General features: G+C 40.3%; 1 protein-coding gene across 1 annotated transcript in view; it reads left to right on the plus strand.

Moving 5' to 3' along the window:
* The window catches only part of CRIM1 (cysteine rich transmembrane BMP regulator 1), a 146,792-nt gene that overhangs the window by 103,958 nt on the left and 19,962 nt on the right, over positions 1 to 22,872 (plus strand). The window contains exons 8-9 of the mRNA XM_081331327.1: positions 11,508 to 11,636; positions 13,533 to 13,689. Coding sequence (XP_081187453.1) covers positions 11,508 to 11,636; positions 13,533 to 13,689 — 286 coding nt within the window. The remainder of the gene's footprint in view (positions 1 to 11,507; positions 11,637 to 13,532; positions 13,690 to 22,872) is intronic.

The following is a 22,872-nucleotide window of genomic DNA, read 5'->3' on the forward strand; positions in this document are numbered from 1 at the left end:
CGACTCAACTTTACTTGGATCCATGGCGATGCCCTCAGGAGAAATGCGGTGGCCCAAGAAATCAATGGTCACCTGGTAGAACTGGCACTTCTCCAACTTGGCAAACAGCCGATGTTTCCGGAGGCGCTGCAGGACCTGACGGAGATGCTGATGATGCACTTCACGCGACGGGGAGTAAATCAGGATGTCGTCCAGGTAAATCACAACAAACTGGTCCAACAGATCCCGAAAGATGTCGTTCATAAAATGCTGAAACACAGCGGGGGCGTTGGTCAGGCCAAACGGCATCACCGTGTACTCGAAATGTCCATAGCGAGTACCAAACGCCGTCTTCCACTCATCACCCGGCCGAACCCTGACGAGGTTGTAAGCTCCACGCAGGTCCAGTTTCGTGAAGATCTTAGCCTCCCGGAGTCGGTCCAAGAGCTCGGGGATGAGGGGCAGCGGGTAGCGGTTACGCACCGTGATGGCATTGAGTTTCCGGTAGTCACAGCAAAGCCGTAACTCGCCCGACTTCTTTTTGACGAAGAGCACGGGCGCAGACACAGGCGAGGACGAGGGCCGGATGAAACCACGAGCCAAATTCTTTGTCAGGAAGTCCCGCAATGCAGCCAACTCGGGCTCCGACATGGAGTACAAACGCCCCACTGGGAGAGGCGCATCAGGGACTAGATCAATGGAGCAGTCGTAGGGCCTGTGCGGGGGCAATTGGTCCGCCTCTGACTCGCTGAACACATCAGCAAAGTCGGACAGTTCGGGAGGCAAGGAAACCCCCGAGGAACCCTCCACCTGGCCGGCACAGATATGGCGGGTGTGGTCCACGCACTGCAAACTTGGGAAGGTGACCAAGTTCTGAGACCAATAGATCTGTGGATCATGCGCCCGGAGCCACGCCAGTCCCAAGACCACGGGGAAGTGCAGATCCGAAGTGACGTAGAACTGAATGGCCTCCACATGGGTACTGATGGCCATACACACGGGTTGCGTGGCGGCCGTGATAGGCCCGGACAGGAGCACTCGACCATCGATGGTCTCCACAAGCATGGGCGGATCCACTGGACACTGGGGAACAGCCCATTTGGCCACAAAGGCCGAATCCATAAAGTTAGTGGTAGCCCCAGAGTCAATTAAGGCATGGACCGGAATCCCCTCTGGCTTGCCAGGGAGGATCAGTCGTGCCTCTAAAATCAAATGCCGTGGAGGTTCACAGGCACCGTCGGAACGGCGTCGCTCGGCGTGATCGTTGTGGGTCGCCCGATCTTTCACACCGTCTAGATCGGGCTCGGGCCGTTTCCCGATAGCAAAGCAGGGGACTTTCTCGGGGCAGGCTTGGTCACTGACGCCCGCTGACGCTTCTTCGGGCAAGAAGCAGCCAAATGTCCAGGGTCCCCACAGTAAAAACACAACCCCTCCGATCGTCGTCTGTCCATTTCCGTCACCGATAGACGGGACCTGGCGGCACCCAGCTCCATTGGCTCCTCCCTCTGGACTGGGGGCTCACGCACAACAGGGGCGGCAGGGGTCTGTGGGGTGGCACGGCGACTCTTACGCTGCTGCAGCCGGGCATCGATCCGCAGACAAAGATGGATCAGCCCATTCAGGTCTGAGGGAATGTCCACGCGGGCCAGCTCATCCAACATCTCCTCTGACAAGCCATCCTGAAAGGCATCCACGAGCGCAGCCTCATTCCAGGCGGAATCCTGGCTAAGCAGCCGGAAATCGCTGATATAGGCCTGTAGAGGGCGCTGACCCTGCCTCAAAGCTTTCAGGCGTCGGGTGGCGGTCTGCGCCTTAATCGGGTCCTCGTACATGAGGCGCATATGGTCACAAAACCCCCCAAAGTTATCCAACAAAGGGCTAGGCTGTGCCAACAGAGGCGTGCCCCAACGAGCTGCATCTCCCGACAGAAGGCTCAACACGAATCCCACCTTATCTCGGTCAGTGGGGAAATCAGCTGCTCTCACGCTGATATAAAGCTGGCATTGTCCCAGGAAGGCAGGAAACAGTTCTGGATTACCAGCAAATTTATCCGGCATAGCTATCTGACATTTCCTCCTGGGTGGGGGGGCAGCATGTACCTGAACCTGCAGTTGTGCCACCTGAGTGGCCAGCAAGGTGAGTTGCTGGTTGAGCTGGGCATTCTCGGCAAGAAGCTGCTCCATCGTAGTATTAAGGGGTGATTGGCTGAAAGCAAACTGTTCTGAACCAGCCCTCTTCTCGCACCCCTAATCAAAAGAAGAGTCTGGAAAGCGTCCAAGGCTAAAAGGCTTCTGCCAAGATTTAATTACGCAGTTAACAAAAACACAAGAGCTTGTCTTCTCAAGCGGAAAAAGTTGCTTTCAGCAACCAGCCCCTCCCCAAACACTTCTTTTATAGAGAGCTCAGGGCGTGGTCTCCCTGTGCCTCCTCCCGAGGAGTCCCATAGTCTTTCTTTGTTTGTCCCTGCTCGTCTGCCTCCTGCGTCGGGCGTCCTTGAACAGGGCCAGCTGTGGGTCATCATCCTCCGCACTCTCGGGCTCACACAGCTGAGAAGAGGTCCCCGGCTGAGGGCTCTGCAAAGCCTCCAAATCATCATCATCAGCCGGTTCGTTTCCCTCCTCCCCCACATCTGAGTCCTCCGATACATCGGAGCCGGCTGTCGGACCCACAGGCTGGCCCTGAGTCACAACAGCTGCCTGCATCCTGTAGATGAGGCTTTCCTTGTTTGTGCAGACCGGTTGTTGGCATGCCACGGACCGGTCTGGTCCACACACTGGGGGTTAGGAACCTCTGTTTTAGGGAATAGAGAATTTTCCTTTTTTTGGCGAAAACCATGAGTAAATAAAACTTTTCCCTCACACTTATTCTGCTTTTACATTGAACATTCAGTGTGAGAGAAAAAGAGATTTTGTGCATTTTTATAATATAAAAAGTATCTACACTGGTTGTTTAGCAATGGCAAAAGACAACCAAATCTAATTGATAACAAATATCAAGTATGCTGGTAGGTTTAAACAGATGGAGTATATAGTGTTATTAGATAGTTTTAACTGAAATCCATTCAGTGAAAGGCAGTAAAAATGGATGACATTTGAAAAGCCTAAATGAATGCCAAAATTAATTAGAGGTGATTACTGATTAATGCTTGTTTTTGACACAGCATGATATGGATGATTGGGCAAATTATTTAAAGGGTTTTGGACAAAGAATCTTGTATATACAAAGAAACTATATAGTTCCAAGGCAACGTTTTTAGCCATCCTGAGTTGTGTGAAAAGCAATCCTGGCTTACTAAAAATCCTAGGAAAGAAATAGAGAATTCGGATATCTTCTTGTGAAGGCCTTTAGATCTCTTAGAATTCTATTGAGTCTGACCTACCCTTCTAATAGAACTTTTTTCACCATTCTTGCAAATAGATGCAGGATCTAAAATGTTCAAGATTTTCTGTGTACAGTGTGTAATGAGGCAAGCAGGTTTATCAATTTCAGTTTTAGATTGAAAGTGGACTAGTTATCACAAAAAACAAAATAGGGACAGAAAATTGGAAAACCAACATTATGAATTTTCATGGATAAGACTGTGAACACTTTTATTAAATGTTTGGTGACCTACTCTGATAGAATTGTTCAGCAAACCATAGTTAAAGAAAGAAATGGCTGAAATAAAAATTAAAGTTCACTTTTGGCATACTTAAAATACTTTTTAGACTCAAAAATCAAATGGCTGAATATTTACAGAAGCAGATATGAGTCACTGGATTAAAGAATTCACTAATTCTATTAAATGAAAGCTGAAACTAGAAAAATAAGTAGCTGTTTGAAGTGTTACGTTATAGTTATAACTTTAAAATAAAATAAAATAGCAATATTAACTTACATTATTGATTACTGCAGTGTGAACAAAAATTTTCCACTTAATGAGTCTTTTTCCATAATGTTTTATTATTTATTTATTTATTTATTTATTTATTTATTTATTACATTTTTATACCGCCCTTCTCCCGAAGGACTCAGGGCGGTGTACAGGGCAATAAATACAAACAGAATATAAAAGTTAAAAACGAATTAAATAAGTGCCCCAAGTTAAAACAGTAAAACAGTAATTAAAATATATTAAAACCCCAACCCTAACCCATCAGACCAGGTCAGACTGCTCAAATAGATATGTTTTTAGATCGCGCCGGAAGGAGCGAAGGTCGGGGGCCGTCCGGAGCTCAACCGGCAAGCGGTTCCATAGGTCTGGCGCGCCCACAGAGAACGCTCTGTGTGGAAATCATTTTAATGGTATCATAATTACATTTACAGTAACACATTAATACATTTGTGTGTGTATGTGTGTGTGGGTGGAATGCTTATTATGTAAATCTAATATTAATATTAAATGATAAAAATTTTCTTACAATCTGCCATTTCTAAAATATACAGCAGTGAAATGTAATTTTCTGTTTATTGTCTCATCATCTATTCACTCAGGCTTCTCCTGCAGTTTGGCAAGGACAGCACTGAAAGGGTAACCTAGATCACATGACCATATGGTGTTTTTTCCCCCCCAAACTTAACTGTTTGCCTATTCAAATAGCTAGAGGCCTGACTGTAGCTGGCTTTATTTGTTGAGTCTTGTTCAGTGAAGTGAGAAGAGCTGCGGGGGTGTTTGTTTTGTTTTGTTTTAAAAGCTACATTTTTGTGGGGGGTGGGAAATGAAATTATTTCTTTTGTTCTCTTTCTCAGCTTATTAGGACTCAGGCATGCATATAAAATTGCTGTATCTCAAGAGGTATCTCTGTGAATGGAAGAAGATAGCGATAAACTTATTTTTAAAAAGCATAAAAAGGAAAATGAATCTAATGGAAGTAGTTACCGAATATTTTAAATATTATAAAGAAAAAGTCCACAGCAATTTAACTTGTAGTATAGATATTCTAACATATTATTCAGAGAAATATCCAATGGTTATCTTTCCAAATTTTAGAAAAAAATAGACAGTACTGTAATTGGAAAACAGGAGATATTTGTGAATAAAAACAGCACTCTCAGTGGATGAGGGACAGAGCTAAATAAATATGGTTCATTTATTATTTATAGATATTACATTAGTATGAATATTGTTTTCCAGATAGAAATATATATTTAAATACATTTAACCCCAAAATTATATGTATATAATTTTATATAATATGGTACAACTGTTATATAATAAAATAGAATAAGCATAGCATCTGAAAAAAAATTCAGTACTGATTCAGACGTCTCATAGGATTTGTATATTTGGAAAAGACAAATATAGAGACATTTCAAGCTGCATAATCTTTTTCTCTCCTTCATGGAACACAGTGCAAGGAAGATACTAAAATAAAAATGTAACAAAAATTCACTATGAGTGGTAAAAGTTGATGTGTGGGGCTACCCAGTGTTTGGATAAAGATGACATCTAGCTCTACCTGTTCATTCCATAGTGAGGCAGTAAAGGGACTTGATTAGCATGTGGCATTAATAACAGAATAAGAATACTAAGAAAATGGTAATATTTATAAATGATTTTTGGATCAGAACAGTGAGGACACAGGAATTTGGGGGCTACAGTGGCTGGGAATGTCTCAGCTCAAGTTGGTTTACCAGCTGCAACCTTTCATGAACAATGCCTTTCATACACATGGCTTTAGTAGCATCATGTTTAATTGTTGTAATGTCCTTTAATGTCGTTCACAGTTCAAAGATTCTACCAAAGTTGGTTACTGAGCACTGTGATATGATTAGTGTTTATACATTATCTACCACATATATTCAGAATAGACACCATTGTTGGTTTTAGATATATACAAGCCCTCTCACAATATTTGATGCATGTTTATACCTCTGTAATATTTCTTGACTTTTCTCTCCATTTGTTTAACCCAATAAGTAATATTAAGCATTATGTATGCATAGAAATATTTGATATTTATGTACACCCGACATATTAACAACTGATGCAGTTCATTATTTTCTAAATTCAAATTTTGTCTTGTTTATCTTACATACAGTGCAAATGTTTTCAGAAATCAGCAACTAGACATTAGCCATACTTGCTCATTTACTCCCATACCTTGATTAAAAATTTACCTTTGCTGAAATAGTTTACTTTTTTATGCAGAAGTTTCTGCAAAACAAGTTAATGTATGGCTGGTTCATAAAATATGAGTATTTTATAATATGTTTACTAAGTTATAGTAAGAATGCAGTACTAAAAATAATCTTGTTACCAGTTGAGTCTGGAAAATATTCCTTTATTCTATTACATTGTTAGCAGAAATGCTCATATTTTAAAACCAGTACAATTGTATCTTGTAGCAAATTAAAATATTTTATGTATTTTTGCTAATGGTAAATATGTTATGAGGGATATGTTTATTTTGCTTAGAAGTACTTGCAACAGATAGCTGTTTAATTTCTTATAAGAAACAGTTTGAAAGATCCAAATTATTTACAACATATATACTTAATTGGACCTAAAGGTTCTGTAAATATTTGATTAGTTTACCAATGTAATACTTCTTAACTTGATTTCAGATTCAGTGAACCTGTTAACTTTTAGTTTGCTTGATATATACTATAATTTAATATAAATAGTAATTCTAACTTCAAATTAGTATTCTAAAGGATACTAGTTGACAAATAACTGATGCAGAGAAGATCAAAGAAAGATGGAAGAAGTAGCCTATACTGATATGGATAAGGACTAGATACTGATATGATAAGGACTAGAAGGTGAGGCTAGATCAGCATTATGGCCATTACCAAGTTAGAAGTGATCACAAAGTAATATTTAGAAATATAACAGGTATCAGAAAAAAGAATTGAGTATAGTTCCAAGCAAACTGTATCAGCAAATCTGGAGAATAACACCATGGGCAACATTTTACAAAATGACAATTTATATACAAGTACCAAAAAAAGGAGATGAGAACATGCAAGCTATTGCTGAATTGCAAAATTACGTTTAGGATTATCCAACAAAATTGAGACATTCAAGCTGATTTTAGAAAAGAACAAGGGGACAAGAAGCATTGTTGTTGATGCATTCTAGATAATTGGGAAAAATTCAAGAACACTAAAAACAGAGTCAATACATGTTTCATTGCCCTTGTCAATCATGTCAATCTGTGGAATCTTCTTAGGAAAATGAGCTTCCCAGATTATTTCCTTGTTCTCATACAAACCTATAAACAGGATAGGAAGGCAGAATATAAACCAGGGGTCCCTAACCCCCGCTCTGTGGACCAGTACCAGTACCATGACAGCAAACGGTCCACACAAACAAGCAAAGCCCCATCCATGGGATGCAGGCAGCACACAAAACCACATACCCTCTGGTCCGCGGAAAAACGTCTTTCCATGGAACTGGTCCCTGGTGCCCAAAAGTTTGGGGACCTCTGATATAGACAGTCTGTGATGAACCTGAAAGGCTGTAGGTTGGCGAAAGAGTGAGATAAGGTCATATAGTCTTTCCTTATTTATTCACCCTAGATACTGAACATACATTAGGGAGAATGGATTGGAAGTTGAGTGTGGTTTTAAAAGTAAAGGAATAACCTGCAGCATGATCATATTGTGATGATTGAATGATACAAGTGATCAAGTTTTACTAATGAAAATAAAAGAACACCATGAGAAAATGGGGCTGAGTTTAAATACAAATAACAAGAAAACCACCTAGAACCACCTAGCAGACAACAATCCGAAGCAAGTGTGGCAAGGACTGCAGCACTTAACCAACCACAAGGGCAGTACAAGGAGCATGGTTAACACCAATGCCTCGTTGACTGAGGAGCTGAATATCTTCTTCGCTCGCTACGAGGTAAAAAGACTAGACCCCATAGCCTCTGCTGGCTGGCCTTCTGATTTTCAGCAACTCACCCTATCTGAAGACCAAGTGAGAACTGTATTGAAGGCTGTGAATCCCAGCAAAGCCACAGGCCCAGATGGGGTGCTGGGGATAGTGGTAAAGAACTGTGCCGACCAATTAGCAGGGGTCCTGACAAGGATTTTTAACATCTCCTTGCAAACGGCATGTGTACCATCGTGCTTGAAAGCAGCTACCATTGTCCCAGTCCCCAAGAAAACTGCAGTTGAGTGCCTGAATGACTACAGACCTGTTGCATTAATGTCTGTAGTCATGAAATGCTTCGAAAGACTGGTTCTCCAATATCTCAGGACATGCCTCCCACTGGATTTCGATAAACATCAATTTGCCTACAGGGGGAACAGGTCGTCAGACGATGCCATAGCTACTGCTTTACACTCTGTAGCAAGTCATCTTGAGAAACCTGGAAGCTATGTCAGGATGCTTTTTGTTGATTATAGCTCGGCTTTCAACACCATTTTGCCGAGCACTCTCATCGAGAAGCTGACTGACTTGAAATTCTCCCCCTCCATCTGCGATTGGATTCAAGACTTTCTCAGGGACCGGTTACAAACAGTGAGGGTCGGGTCTGCTTTGTCCACCCCCCTGAAGCTTTGCTCACCACAGGGCTGCGTGCTTAGCCCCTATCTGTACTCTTTGAACACATATGACTGTGTATCATCTGACCCATCTACTGCGATAATTAAGTTTGCAGATGATACTACCGTGGTGGGTCTTATTACAGGTGGGGATGAGACAGCATACAGGGCGGAGATACAAAAACTATCCATATGGTGTTGTAACAACAACTTGCACCTGAACATCGGCAAGATGAAAGAGATGGTGCTAGACTTCCAGAGGAAAAAGGAAGAAACTGCCCCACTTTACATCGGGAAGGACTGTGCGGAGAGAGTTTCCTCCTTTAAATTTCTGGGAGTCTACCTCTGCGAAGATCTGACCTGGAAAGTTAATACAACCCAGGTGGCCAGAAAGGCTCAACATCTCACTTTCTCAGGGTCTTGCAGAAGAACAGGGTAGAAACAATGGCTAATGACCCTCTTTTACTGGTCTACTATAGAAAGCGTCCTCTCGTACTGTATTGTGGTTTGGTATGCTGGTCTGACAGCTGTGGATAGGAAAACATTACAGAGGGTCATGAGCACAGCTCAAGACATTGTGGGCTGTCCCCTGACACCACTGGATGACATCGCCAGGGCTCGCTGCCTTGGAAGAGTGAGGAAAATTCTCAGGGATGACTCACACCCTGGACAGTATCTCTTTACTCTCCTACCATTGGGTAGGAGTTATAGGAATAGAGCCAGCCGTACCAACAGGCTGAAGAACAGCCTTTATCTATGGGCTGTTAGGCTTTTGAACGGGATATAATTTTATAAACTTTATGCATGATTGACTTGCGAGGCCGGTGTGTTGTGCAATTAGCTCACATGATGTAGTAAGATGGAGGGTTTGTGTCACTGTAAGTTGGGGGTGGGGGCACGAAGGGAGGCTCAGCCAATCTCAATGTATACATGGTTGTGACAATAAAGGTTCACTCATTCAAAACAAAACTAATGACAACAGGGCCAGCAATCAGCCTTAGATTTTGACAATGAAGATATTGAAATGGTGGATAGCTTCTGTCTAAAAGAACCAGTTGTCAGGAAATATATCATGGCTAACACTCAGTTGGCAACTATGAAGGTTTTGGAAAATATATTCCAAAGCCACAATGTATGTATGGGAATCATGCACCCACTGGTTTTCCTCATGATACCATTAGAAGAAAAGGTTAACTTTAAAGAAACAGGACAGAGTATTGAAGTTTTTGTACTGTGGTATTGGAGAAGATTCCTGATAATACTATGGGTAGCTAAGAAAAAAAAAAGAATGGATTATAGAACAAATCAATCAGAATTCTCACTTGAGGCCCAAATGACCAGGTACAGGTTCTCACATGATGGGCACATTGTGCAAAGATGTAGTCTGCTGAAGAGTCCATAATTATAGAAAGGATAAGAAAAAGATGATTGGCAGCATGGTGGAGAGACTTAATTACACTGATTAATGGTTGCGTGATCAGAAGATCTGAAGGGCCAGGATAGGAACAAATTATTCTAGTGAAGGTCTACCTTGCTTCTGAGAATCAATACTGACTCGACAGCAGATAATAACATATCAGGGTGGGAGCTATTTATTGGACTGCAAACATTTAAATTGTTGCATTTTTGAGATCAATAAATCATTGTTAAGCCAAATTTGGGGAATTGGACAAAGTAAAATTTTGTCTTCATTTAAATTCCATCCTAATTGCAAAAATATATATTATTAAACTGCTCATATAGTAAATAATTAGAAGAATGCTAAAGCAAAATTTGAAGAGTTTGTTGGCTAATTTAATTAATACACTTCCTTTTCTAACTTCAGTTTGAAAAGGCTTCTTGTTAAAATCTAATTTAATTCTAAAGCTTTAATTTTCAGCATTGATCAGGTCAATAGGATTTTATTCCTCAATAACTTGTACTGCTCCTTTCTTTAAGAAACTCTTAAGGATTTTAATTACCTCTAGGTTATAATTAGCACAATTCTCTTTTTTCATAAATCTGTTATTGAATACTGACATGCAATTTATAACATGATTTGTTTGTTTAAAAATACTACTCATTAAAAATAATTAGAATGCAATGCTAAGGGTAACTCACATTAAAAAAGTACAGCTTTATATGGTTACCAATAGTAAAAGCATCAAAGTTTACAACAAACTAAAACCAAGTTTACCCAAATTTTAAAGACTATTACTTATGTAAAAGGCATTTCTTAGTTGTCTCAGTCGTAAACTCTGTTGGGCTTTTATTAATGAACATGAGATGTAAATTGATTTGGAAGGCTGTCCACTAGGCCAGTTCTGTAAGCGTAGCATGTTCCTAGCATTTTAACCCTATTAATAAACTTACCAATGCATTAGCTGCAGTTTCTGAGCCACTTTCCAAGGCAGCTTTTCTTACAAGCTATTGCTCTAGTCCAATTTTGACAGGAACTGTCATAAATAGAGCCTTGGTGGAGCAGTGGGCTAATGCCTCCTTAAGTAACACCAGCTGCCTGCAATTAGTGCAGGTTCGCATCCCACCAGGCTCAAGGTTGACTCAGCCTTCCATCCTTCCGAGGTAGGTAAAATGAGGACCCAGATTTTTGGGGGCAATAAGCTGACTTTGTAATAATGCTGCTTGGGGGGGGGTCGAAAGCCCTAATAAGCAGGCATATACATAGAATGAAGGCTATTGCTAAGCACATTGTGCTTTAGATTGTAAGTCTTTGGAGAAGGGTGGGATATAAATGGGATTAAAAAAAATAGTTAACTTAGCCATATCTGGCAAAGAGCTCTAGTCATAGAATTTTTGTCTCCATTATTAGCAATGATTTTAAATCTAAAGAACTCCTGTAATACTTACATTTGTGATTGAATTAGAGTTTCATTTCAGGCCTTTAAAGGAATAGTCTATATATCAAAGCCTTATTATTTGTTTGTTTGCTTGTTTATATTTAACATTTTTTAATCTCCCTTCAACATTTCCATTAGTGATTTTTTGAATTTAATATGATACACTGTATCAAAGATTTATAATTTGTAACCATATCTTCCCTTTTTCATTAGAGCCGACCTACATTACAATCGGTCCACCTACATGTCCTCCTTTGGTGAACTGTACACTAAAAGAGACAGACTGTATTTATGACTTCAAAGTAGATCAATATGGTTGTCGCATCTGCCAGTGTAAAACTAGTAAGTACAAATACCATATTCAGTTATCTTGTTTGAAAAAAATATTCTTAAATTTCCTATTGGTGTTTTTCCTCAAAATTCAGTTGGCTCATGCACACTATTGTTATTGTTATGGTAAATCCTGTTTTTCATTTTGTAAAATAAAATATTTCCAAATATCCATTTTGCTGTGTTTCAGTAGAACAACACACAAATCAGAACACCTTTATTATCTTCAGCAGATGGATTGCCTCTTTGTTAAATCACATATTAAAATACAGATTGTTTTTTTAAGTTTTGATGTGTTGATGCAAAGCAGTTCAGCACCAGTGGCATATTGATAAAAACAATTATTACTACCTAATAAGTAACTGCTATTAATCAGTAAATTTGGAAACTCAAATTGTTAGGATTGTATAATAATATTAAGTATTTTTAAAAATGTTGCTCCCATATTAGCGTGATGGTGTTTACTATCCAAAATGTTTTCTCATCCCTGTTATATAGGCTAATCAAGCTGTTTATAGCATGGCTGCTGCTTCTAAATACCTGAAGCGGTTAAAAATAATTATAGATGATTTGTCATAGCAGTTTTACTTATTGGAACAAAAGCTATAAAATACATTGGATCATTAAAAAAAACTCCAAAAAGCAATACTATCATAATAGCTAACATTATTGTGAAAGACTTTAACATGTAATTATAGCTGTCACTTTTCAAACCCAAGAGAGCTTTTGAAAGATTTTCACTTTCAGGTCTCAGGCTTGAAGGAATACTGATTACTATTAATGTGATTCTACTGCACTTTAGCATCAATTAGTCCATTTTGAGTTTTGCAGGGAAGAAAAACTTCTGTACTACTTATCTGATGCCCTGTATATGAGTTTCCACCTGGTTTCAAAATTCTGGCCTTTGGGCTCTCATCTTCCAGCCTGATTACTGCTCCCTTTTTGCCTGTCCTCAATGCAATTCATTATTCTGTTAATTTAAGGTTAGTGTTTATCTTTTTATAACATTGAGGAATATGGCTACTTTGCTTTTGTTACAGCTATTATTTTGTGTAAACATCAAGTTTATTTAACATAGAAACATTGTTCCTATGTTCCTGTCATAGGGACATTTAAACTATAATAAAAACATGATTGTTTATATTATTGACATGTTGGTTTTTAAAAATAACTTTGCATACAAGGGCTACAACTTGCAGTTTTCAGCTTCTTAAATGTGAGAAACTGAAAACCTTTGACTAGAGAGCACCAGGTGAAGCATAGACCCTGTAGTTCATAAATTTTGTTAACTATAACTTGCCTGTTCTTTTCATATTAGTTTCTTATACTTAAATTCCATTCTTTGCAGAAAGTTGTTTGTGTGAGGTTTCCAGGCCAACTTCTTCCTAAACAGTGAACAGTCAGTCTAACTTTTAACTGTATAACATTCCTTTATATTGTACCAAGTTGCACCAGGTTCTTATCTTAAAACATTGTAGCGGTCAGCTTTCCAACTAACAAGTTAATTTCCAATCATTACTATCAAAATACCAAGAATTTTCTTTCATTTTATTGCTTAGCTGTCTTCTGAATGGAAAGAAGAATGATCAAAAAAAGCACAAGGGCAAGGCAATATGAAAATAAAACCCATTAATGTATTTTATTAGCATAAATGCCTTGTCTATGAATTTATTTAAAACTGATGTATCATTTCATGAACATGTTATGTTGATACTGAATAGTAAATTTTATATTATAAGCCACTCTGAGAATATGTAAAATCTGGAACTTAGATAATTAGACAATATGGGACAAATCATACCATTGTAAGTGACTGGGGAAGAGGAGAATTCTGTATCTGTATGCCTTTAATTGTTGAGACAAATAACCATTTTCTCTCTTCACTAAACTTCCTATTTTCTTTCACAGGGGAGGAGCGGTGTACCGATCTCATGTCAGATTGTTCTTTGGACTGTGACTTTGGTTTCCAGACTGATGTCCATAATTGTAAGATCTGTCAGTGCCACCCACGACCTAAGAAATGCAAACCCATAGTATGTGACAAGTACTGTCCCTTTGGATATTTGTACGTATTCTTATTTTAAAAGCATATTTACTAGAGTTTTGTAAGCCTTTGACATTGTGTAAAGCAAAGCCTAACACAATTTATGTGTTACATGTTGAAGACAGGAAGTATATAAAGACACAAAAATATTTTACCCATATTAAGGTAAACTTTTATAGTTTTGAATGAAGTATAGTTTCAAGGAGATTTATTTATTTTGCTTCACTTATTTAGTAAAGCAGAACAAAGAGGGAAAAATGAAACTATATATTAAAAAAGTCAAAAAAGAAAAAGAAATAAAATGCAGTTACAATAAAATTTATATAGAATTTATCATGAATATATAGATGCATATACATGCAGTTTTTATACAACTTCAGAGAAAAATAACTATTTTAATGTAATTATCTTTCCATAATCTACAATTTTTTGCATCTTGTTCATAAATTGCAAGTAATATCAGCTTTCCATCTACTGTGTTATTTGGTCCATAAATTTGTCCACTGTTGAAGAACTAATCTCCAGGGTTTAGAGTAGGGTACAAAAACTCCATTTCCCTTGCCAGCTGTCCCTTTCTATGTAGTAAGTATGTAGTTCAAAAATATTTGTTTCAAGTCAAATTCATAAATAAAACAACTTCACGGAACATAACAAATTTAGGACATTGTAACAGCATGTTTCCCCTTCGTGGATTACTGCCTTGTCGTGGCAAAGGGGCTTGTGTACTTCAGTGAAGCTATGAGCTATGCCATGCAGGGCCACCCAAGACGGACAGGTCATAGCAGAGAGTTCTGACAAAATGTGATCCACTGGAGAAGGAAATGGCAACCCACTCCAGTATCTTTGCCATGAAAACACCATGGACAGTACCAAATGGAAAAAAGATATGACGCTGGAAGATGAGCCCCTCAGGTTGGAAGGCGTTCAATATGCTACTGGGGAAGAGCAGAGGGCTAGTACTAGTAGCACCAGAAAGAATGAAGCAACTGGGCCAAAGCTGAAAGGACGCTCAGCTGTGGATGTATCTGGTGGTGAAAGGAAAGTCCGATGCTGTAAAGATTTTTTCTACATAGGAACCTGGAATGTAAGATCCATGAATCAAGGCAAGCTGGACGTGGTCAAACGAGATGGCAAGACTGAACATCGACATCTTAGGAATCAGCGAACTAAAATGGACAGGAATGGGTGAATTTAATTCAGATGACCATCAGGTATACTACTGCGGGCAAGAATCCCTCAGAAGAAATGGAGTAGCCTTCATAGTCAATAAAAGAGTAGGAAAAGCAATACTGGGATACAATCCCCAAAATGACAGAATGATCTGAGTTTGAATCCAAGGCAAACCATTCAATATCACAGTACTCCAAGTCTGTGCCCCAACCACCAGTGCTGAAGAGGATGAAATTGACCGGTTCTATGAAGCCCTACAGCACCTTATAGAACTAACACCAAAAAATGATGTCCTTATCATCATGGGGGATTGTATGCTAAAGTAGGAAGCCAAAAGATAACCGGAATAACAGGCAAATTTGGCCTTGGAGTACAAAATGAAGCAGGGCACAGGCTGATAGAATTTTGTCAAGAGAATACGATGGTCATAGCAAACACTCTTTTCCAACAACCCAAGAGACGGCTCTACACATGGACATCACCAGACGGTCAACACAGAAATCAGATTGACTATATGCTCTGTAGCCAAAGATGGAGAAGCTCTATACAGTCAGTAAAAACAAGACCAGGAGCTGACTGTGGCTCAGACCACGAGCTTCTAGTTGCAAAATTTAGGCTTAAACTGAAGAAAGTAGGAAAAAGCACTAGGCCACTCAGGTAGGAACTAAATCATATCCCTGAGGAATATACAGTAGAGGTGACAAATAGATTTAAGGAATTAGATCTGATAGACAGAGTGCCTGAAGAACTATGGACGGAGGTTCGCAACATTGTACAAGAAGTAGCAACTAAAACCATCCCAAAGAAAAAGAAATGCAAGAAAGCAAAATGGCTGTCTGAGGAAGCTTTGCAAATAGCTGAGGACAGGAGGGAAATGAAAGGCAAGGGAGAAAAAGAAAGATACACCCAATTGAATGCAGAATTCCAGAGAATAGCTAGAAGAGATAAGAATGCCTTCTTAAATGAACAGTGGAAAGAAATAGAAGAAAACAATAGAATAGGGAGGACCAGAGATCTCTTCAAATTGGAGAGATGAAGGGAACATTTCATGCAAAAATGGGCACGATAAAGGACCAAAATGGCAGGGACCTAACAGAGGCAGAAGAGATTAAGAAGAGGTGGCAAAATTACACAGAAATTACACAGAACGAGGTTAACATCCCTGATAACCACGATGAGGTGGTCACTGACCTCAAGCCAGACATCCTGGAATGTGAAGTGAAATGGACCTTAGGAAAGCTGAGCAGCAACAAAGCTAGTGGAGGTGACAGTATTCCAGCTGAGCTATTCAAAATCTTAAAAGACGATGCAGTAAAAGTGCTACACTCAATTTGCCAGCAAATTTGGAAAACTCAACAGTGGCCACAGGATTGGAAAAGATCAAGTTACATTCCAATTCCAAAGAAAGGCAGTGCCAAAGAATGTTCAAACTATCACACCATTGCACTCATTTCACATGCTAGTAAAGTTATGCTTAATATCCTACAAGTTAGACTCCAGCAGTATGTGGATCGAGAACTACCAGAAGTACAGGCAGGATTTCGAAGAGGCAGAGGAACTAGAGATCAAATTGCCAACATACACTGGATCATGGAGAAAGCTAGGGAGTTCCAGAAAAACATCTACTTCTGCTTCATTGACTATGCTAAAGCATTTGACTGTGTAGATCACAACAAACTGTGGCAAGTTCTTAAAGAGATGGGAGTACCAGACCATCTTATTTGTCTCTTGAGAAACCTATATGCGGGTCAAGAAGCAACAGTGAGAACTGGGCACGGAACCACTGATTGGTTCAAAATTGGGAAAGGAGTCCAGCAAGGCTGTATACTGTTGCCCTACCTGTTTAACTTACATGCAGAGCACATCATGAGACAGGGCTAGATGAATCAAAAGTTGGAATTAAGATTGCCGGGAGAAATATCAACAACCAAAGATATGCAGATGATACCACTCTAATGCAGAAAGTGAAGAGGAACTAAAGAGCCTCTTGTTGCGAGTCAAGAAGGAGAGTGCAAAGGTTGGGTTGAAACTAAACGTTAAGAAAACCAAGATCATGGCATCCGGCCCTCTCAATTCCTGGCAAATAGATGGGGAAGAAATGGAGGTAGTGACAGATTTTATTTTCCTGGGCTCCAAGATTACCGCAGCCGGGGACTGCAGCCAAGAAATTAAAAAGACGCTCCTGGGGAGGAAAGCCATGGCAAATCTAGACAGCACACTAAAAAGCAGAGACATCACCCTGCCAACAAAAGTGTGCATAGTCAAGGCTATGGTCTTCCCAGTTGCATTGTATGGCTGTGAAAATTGGACCATAAGAAAGGCTGAGCGCCAAAGGCCTTTGAACTATGGTGCTGGAGAAGATTCTTGCGAGTCCCTTGGACTGCAAGGCAATCAAACCAGTCAGTCCTAGAGGAGATCAACCCTGACTGTTCTTTAGAAGGCCAGATCCTGAAGTTGAATCTCAAATACTTTGGCCACCTAATGAGAAGGAAGGACTCACTGGAGAAGAGCCTAATGCTGGCAAAAATTGAGGGCAATAGAAGAAAGGGACAACAGAGAATGAGGTGGCTGGATGGAGTCACTGAAGCAGTAGGCGTGAGCTTATATGTACTCCAGAAGATGGTAGAGGACAGGAAGGCCTGGAGGAACGTTGTCCATGGGGTTGTGATGGGTCGGACATTACTTTGCAACCAACAACAACAAACAGCATGTTTAAATGAAGTTTTATTTTGGTTTCATCTTCAGTAATCCAGTAATTTACTTACTATTCTTGTTTTTAGTTGTATAAGTGGTAATCTAAAACCTAATAAGGTTTTGGTATTAAGGTTAAAACATATTCTCATTGTTCAGGCAAAATGGTTGTCTCTAGTTCCCTATTCCAGTCAGTCTTTATAGTTTATATATTAAATTGATAATATAATTATAAGGATTGATTGTGGGCTTTTTTGTCTCAAAGGGTTTAAAGATCCCTTCTAATAACCTAAGTGTTTTTGAACTGAAAATGCTACTAATATCTATATAAGTTATAATTGTAAATAACGCCAGCGGATGACAATTGACAAATATTATTTAATAAAAATTCATCATTATCATCCACTCATTGATCTAATGCAAGGGTCTTCAAACTCAGCCCTTTTATGACTCATGGACTTCAACTCCCAGAAATCCTCAGCCAGCATGCCTGGCTGAGGAATTCTGGGAGTTGAAGTCCATGAGTCATAAAAGGGCCGAGTTTGAAGACCCCTGATGTAAATGTAAAGTTCCCTGTATCCATTTTCATTTCCCATAGAAACAATTTTTATCAATTTTGTGACTTACTTTTCTCTATAGTTTCAATTTAGCATCAGAAAAAAAATCAACATACCAGAAATAATATACCATTGGATCAATATGATTGCAACAAGAAATATATAAAATATATTTGTAATTCCATGCAATCCAATTAACTAAAGATGTCATATATAAATACTCCAAGTGGGCCCAAAGAGATTTACTGTATTTTCCGTGTACAAGACGCACCCTTGTATAAGACCCTCTGGCATGTGAGTTTCAAGCTTACAGCAAACAAAGTCAGCGCTGGGAGCAACCGCCTCCCAGCGCTCTAAATAGGGGCCTCCCAGCCGGCCCCACCTCCCACCCACCTAACCAGCATCCGGCACGATGAGCATGCATAGTCAGTTCCCAGCAGCAGCCTTCCGACCCTGGTAAACAAACCTGCGTGACAGCAAGGAAAGGGAAGTGAAGGCAGGTTTTAAACTCCCTGATGGTTCTCTACACCGATTAACTGTTCGGCAGAGCACCAAACAGCTGAGCCGGCAAATCCAAAAGTTCAGCTAGCCACTATTATTGAGCAGGATGGCCTTGCAGCTACGTTCCACAAGGTCCCCAGCATACAGGTACGAGGGAGGGAAAGGGCTGTCGTTGCCATCCATGCTGCTGGTCCTATCCACTGCCTCCAGACGCCGCCATCCGATGATCTTGCCCCGTCCCATTAGTGGCAAGCCCTTAGGGGCTTGACACCTGCACCAGGCGGCATGACAGTGGCATGTAAAGAACCCACACAGGCATGCCCTGGGCTGTGGAGGTTACCATTATTTTTCTGTGTTTAAGACACTGTACTTGTATAAGACGTGCCTGATTTTTGAACAAGGTGTTTGCAGGAAAAAATAGTGTCTTATACACGGAAAAATATGGTACCTTTACTGTAATTATTCATCTAAAATTGGTGAACTACATGTGGCTTTGGGGGGCAGCAGGGTCCACAATTCCCCAGTGCTGTTCCAGCAATAGTTATCCTTAGATTAAATGTTATTTGCAAATTAGATACATTTGGAAACTCACAAGCCTGGACTGGGGGACATGATTAGAACCTTTCCCAGCAGCCAGTATTTAAGGCATGCTATTATTCAGAAGGTAAGGGTCAACCATAAATATTAATTACGAAGCTTGCTGCTTCATGAATTTGTTGAGACCCTCTCTAAAGCCATCCAAATTGACTGCCATTATCACAGCTGCTGGCATAGTGTCTGTATGTTTAACTAACTCTGAATCTACCTGCATTTAATTTCAGTTGATTAAGCTTCTCTTCTAAATTAAATGCAGCTGATAAATGCAGTAATGCAATTGAAGGAATTTTGTTTCGTACTCTTGGAAATATGTGAACATTTGAAGTGTTCCAGCAATACATCCACCATATTTTACATGAAACTTTTGATATTAAATATCCTTCACTGTGACCCCTTTCTAAAGAAATTTATCTCCTTTTCTTTACTAGAATTAACACTTTTGAACAGTTCAGAATTGTTTTTTAATTAAATCCAATCATGCAAAATGATTTATCTGAAGCAACTAAGTCAAAAAAAACTGCTTCTCGTAATCTTTAACAAAGCATAACTGAATACAATATTTTTTTGACCAAGTGTGATTGGGCACACAAGGAATTTGTCTCCAGTGCATAAGCTCTCAATGTTTAGTTTAGTTTAGTTTTATTTAATTTATATACCGCCCTTCTCCCTAGGGACTCAGGGTGGTTCACAGGGCATATAAATAACAATACAATACAATACAAAAATTAAAACAAAGATTAAATCAGTGCCCAATTAAAAACAATAATACTATCCTAAAACAAGAATTTAAAACCCAACTCCCCCATCAGGCCAGACCAGCTAATTCAAATAAATGGGTCTTCAGGCCACGACGGAAAGTTCGGAGGTCTGATGCCATCCGGAGCTCCACCGGCAGTTGGCTCCACAAAGCCGGGGCGCCCACAGAGAAGGCTCTCCCCCTGGGGGCCGCCAGTCGGCATTCTCTGACCGGGGGCACCCTGAGGAGGCCCTCTCTGTGAGAACGCACGGGGCGGAGGGGAGTTGTCGCCGGCAGCAGGTGGTCCCCGAGGTAACCCGGACCCATGCCATGTAGGGACTTGAAGATCATAACCAAGACCTTGAACCTCACCCGGAAGACAACTGGTAACCAATGCAGCTCGCGGAGCAAAGGTGTAACATGGGAGTACCGGGAAACTCCCAAGACAACTCTCGCGGCCGCATTCTGTACCAGTTGGAGCCTCCGAGTGGTCTTCAAGGGAAGCCCCATGTAGAGAGCATTACAGTAGTCAAGGCGAGAGGTCACGAGCGCATGAGTGACCGTGCACAGGGCATCCCGGTCCAGATAGGGCCGCAACTGGCGCACCAGGCGAACCTGGGCGAAAGCCCCCCTAGTCACGGCCACCACATGATCTTCCAGGGTAAGCCGCGAATCTAGGAGGACTTCCAAGTTGCGAGCCCTATCCACGGGGGGTAAGAGCTCACCCCCCATAGAAAGAGATGGAACATTTTGAATGTCCCGGGATGCCGGAATGCACAGCCACTCAGTCTTGTCGGGGTTGAGTTGAAGTCTGTTCCTCCCCATCCAGACCCGAACCGCCTCCAGGCAACGGGACATCACAGCGAGGGCATCACTGGGGTGGTTTGGGGTCGAAAAGAAAAGTTGGGTATCATCGGCATATTGATGATACCCAACTCCAAAACCTCGAATGATCTCACCCAGCGGTTTCATATAGATGTTGAACAGGAGGGGCGAGAGAACCGACCCCTGAGGAACTCCACAAACGAGAGACCTCGTACATATAAACAACAAGGTAATATAATCAGCTGTTCAGTACAGTGATGGCACCAGGAAAAAAACCTGTGTCTAGTTGTTTTGGCCTGTTTTATTGTTAGTTGATCTTCACTGGGAATATTAATAGTCAGAATAAAGGCTGAAAAAAATCAAAATTTAATCCAGATAAGGTAGGGAGTTCTTCTCCATTGCTTACCTAGAAATAAGAATTTAGCTTGTCTTCAGTGTTATAGCATCATCTATGATCTGATTTTGCTCCTGGATGCTAAGCTGGCCAAGTTTATGTTTGCTCAGCTGTCTATTGCCTCTGTTCTTAGAAACATAAGATCTTGCCATGGTAACATATGCATTAGTTATAATAGCTTTGATTATTTAATTGTTTAAGGTTTTCTGTGTAGGACTGATTTTGAAGAGCGGCCAAGAATACAGTAGCCAAAGTGTATGTTGAGGTTATGTTATAATCTTATTAAAACAACAACATTGATTTCTAGTCTTTTCTTAGGAGGAATTAATTTAAGATCAGGACATTTAAGAACCTTAGTAAGTTCTGTAAGGATTTTTTATGTCCTAGTAGCTGAGGACCATGTAGCAGTAGGAGAAGGAAATATGTTTTCTGAAACCAGCAGAAAAAATACATTTTTCTAGGGATATCAGTTTCCTTTCTGCTAACTTTCTGCTTCTTCCTAAAGGCCTTGTCTTTTATGATGTTATCTTGATTTCTATTTGAGTGTTGAACTATTGTTGATTTGCTGTCCTCTAGCATTTTAATTTAAATTTTATTTTTACTGGTATTGGAAACTTCCTTTAACCTATGTAAAACTGGAAAGAAATTCAAAGTATGACATCTTGATTCCTGCTGAAGTATCAGAACACTCTAGTAGATATTTCTAAAATGTTATCCTGCGTTAATGTTCCATGTATTAAATTACACCAACCATTTAAAGAAAAATAGCTAGTGTTTCAATCACTGCATTGATGTATTCAGCACATTATTAAATTGATAGTTTCAGCAGCATTTAAAAAACATATATAGCAATCTTACATGTACATGTAGTCCTCGAGTTGTGATCATAATGGAGCATGGCCATAATGGTCAGAAGCCGGGAGGTTGATTAATTGAACTGCCTCAGGGCTCAGAGAGACCCTGGGGAGGGGACTAGTGCAGGGACAAGCCCACCTGCAACCGCCCTTCTAAAGTGTTCCCCCCCATTCCCTGAGACACCCCATGCTCCATTTCCTGTCCTTTGGGATCCCCACAATCCTATGGGCCTCCTCCATACCCCACTGCATCACAATCAGTGAACTATGCCCTTTTTCTAAAAGCGCAGAGCACTGAATCAGTTGAAGACTGAGATAGACCTCATCTTTTAGGGGAGTTGGTCAGATTTTTTTTCCAGAGAAAACATACTTGGAATTTTAGCAATCACAATGCGGCCCTCACAAAATGATTCCTTACTAGTAAGGTTAAGAGAAGAATTGGAGCCTGAAAGTTTCTCTTTCTCTTTCACACACATGTGAAATAGATGCCTCATATCCAGTGCTTTTTTTGTAAGAAAAAAGGTGCCAGAACTCACATCTTGTTAATCTTTTATTTAAAAAATTATATATTCAGTTCTTAACATATTTAATTTATTTTATTTAAGGCAAATGTTCATAGTAAATTTTACACTAAAAATTAAAAGATTTTCAATTCAATGATTTTTTTAAAATAAATTATTTACCTTTCACACGTAGTTAATCCCTGTACACACACCCACACACGTCAGTTGTGTAATGAAACATAACGGTCACCGCCCTCCGCATGACCAATCACAAGCTGGGCAGTGCCACAAGCTGAGCAGCGCCATCACAACCAGCGCGGACAAAGTATGCATGCATCAGACTCAAGCAGCCCGCACACACCGTTTTTATGATTTT

The sequence above is a fragment of the Vipera berus genome (assembly GCF_964194415.1).
Source record: "Vipera berus genome assembly, chromosome: 1".
In the NCBI taxonomy this organism is placed as follows: domain Eukaryota; kingdom Metazoa; phylum Chordata; class Lepidosauria; order Squamata; family Viperidae; genus Vipera; species Vipera berus.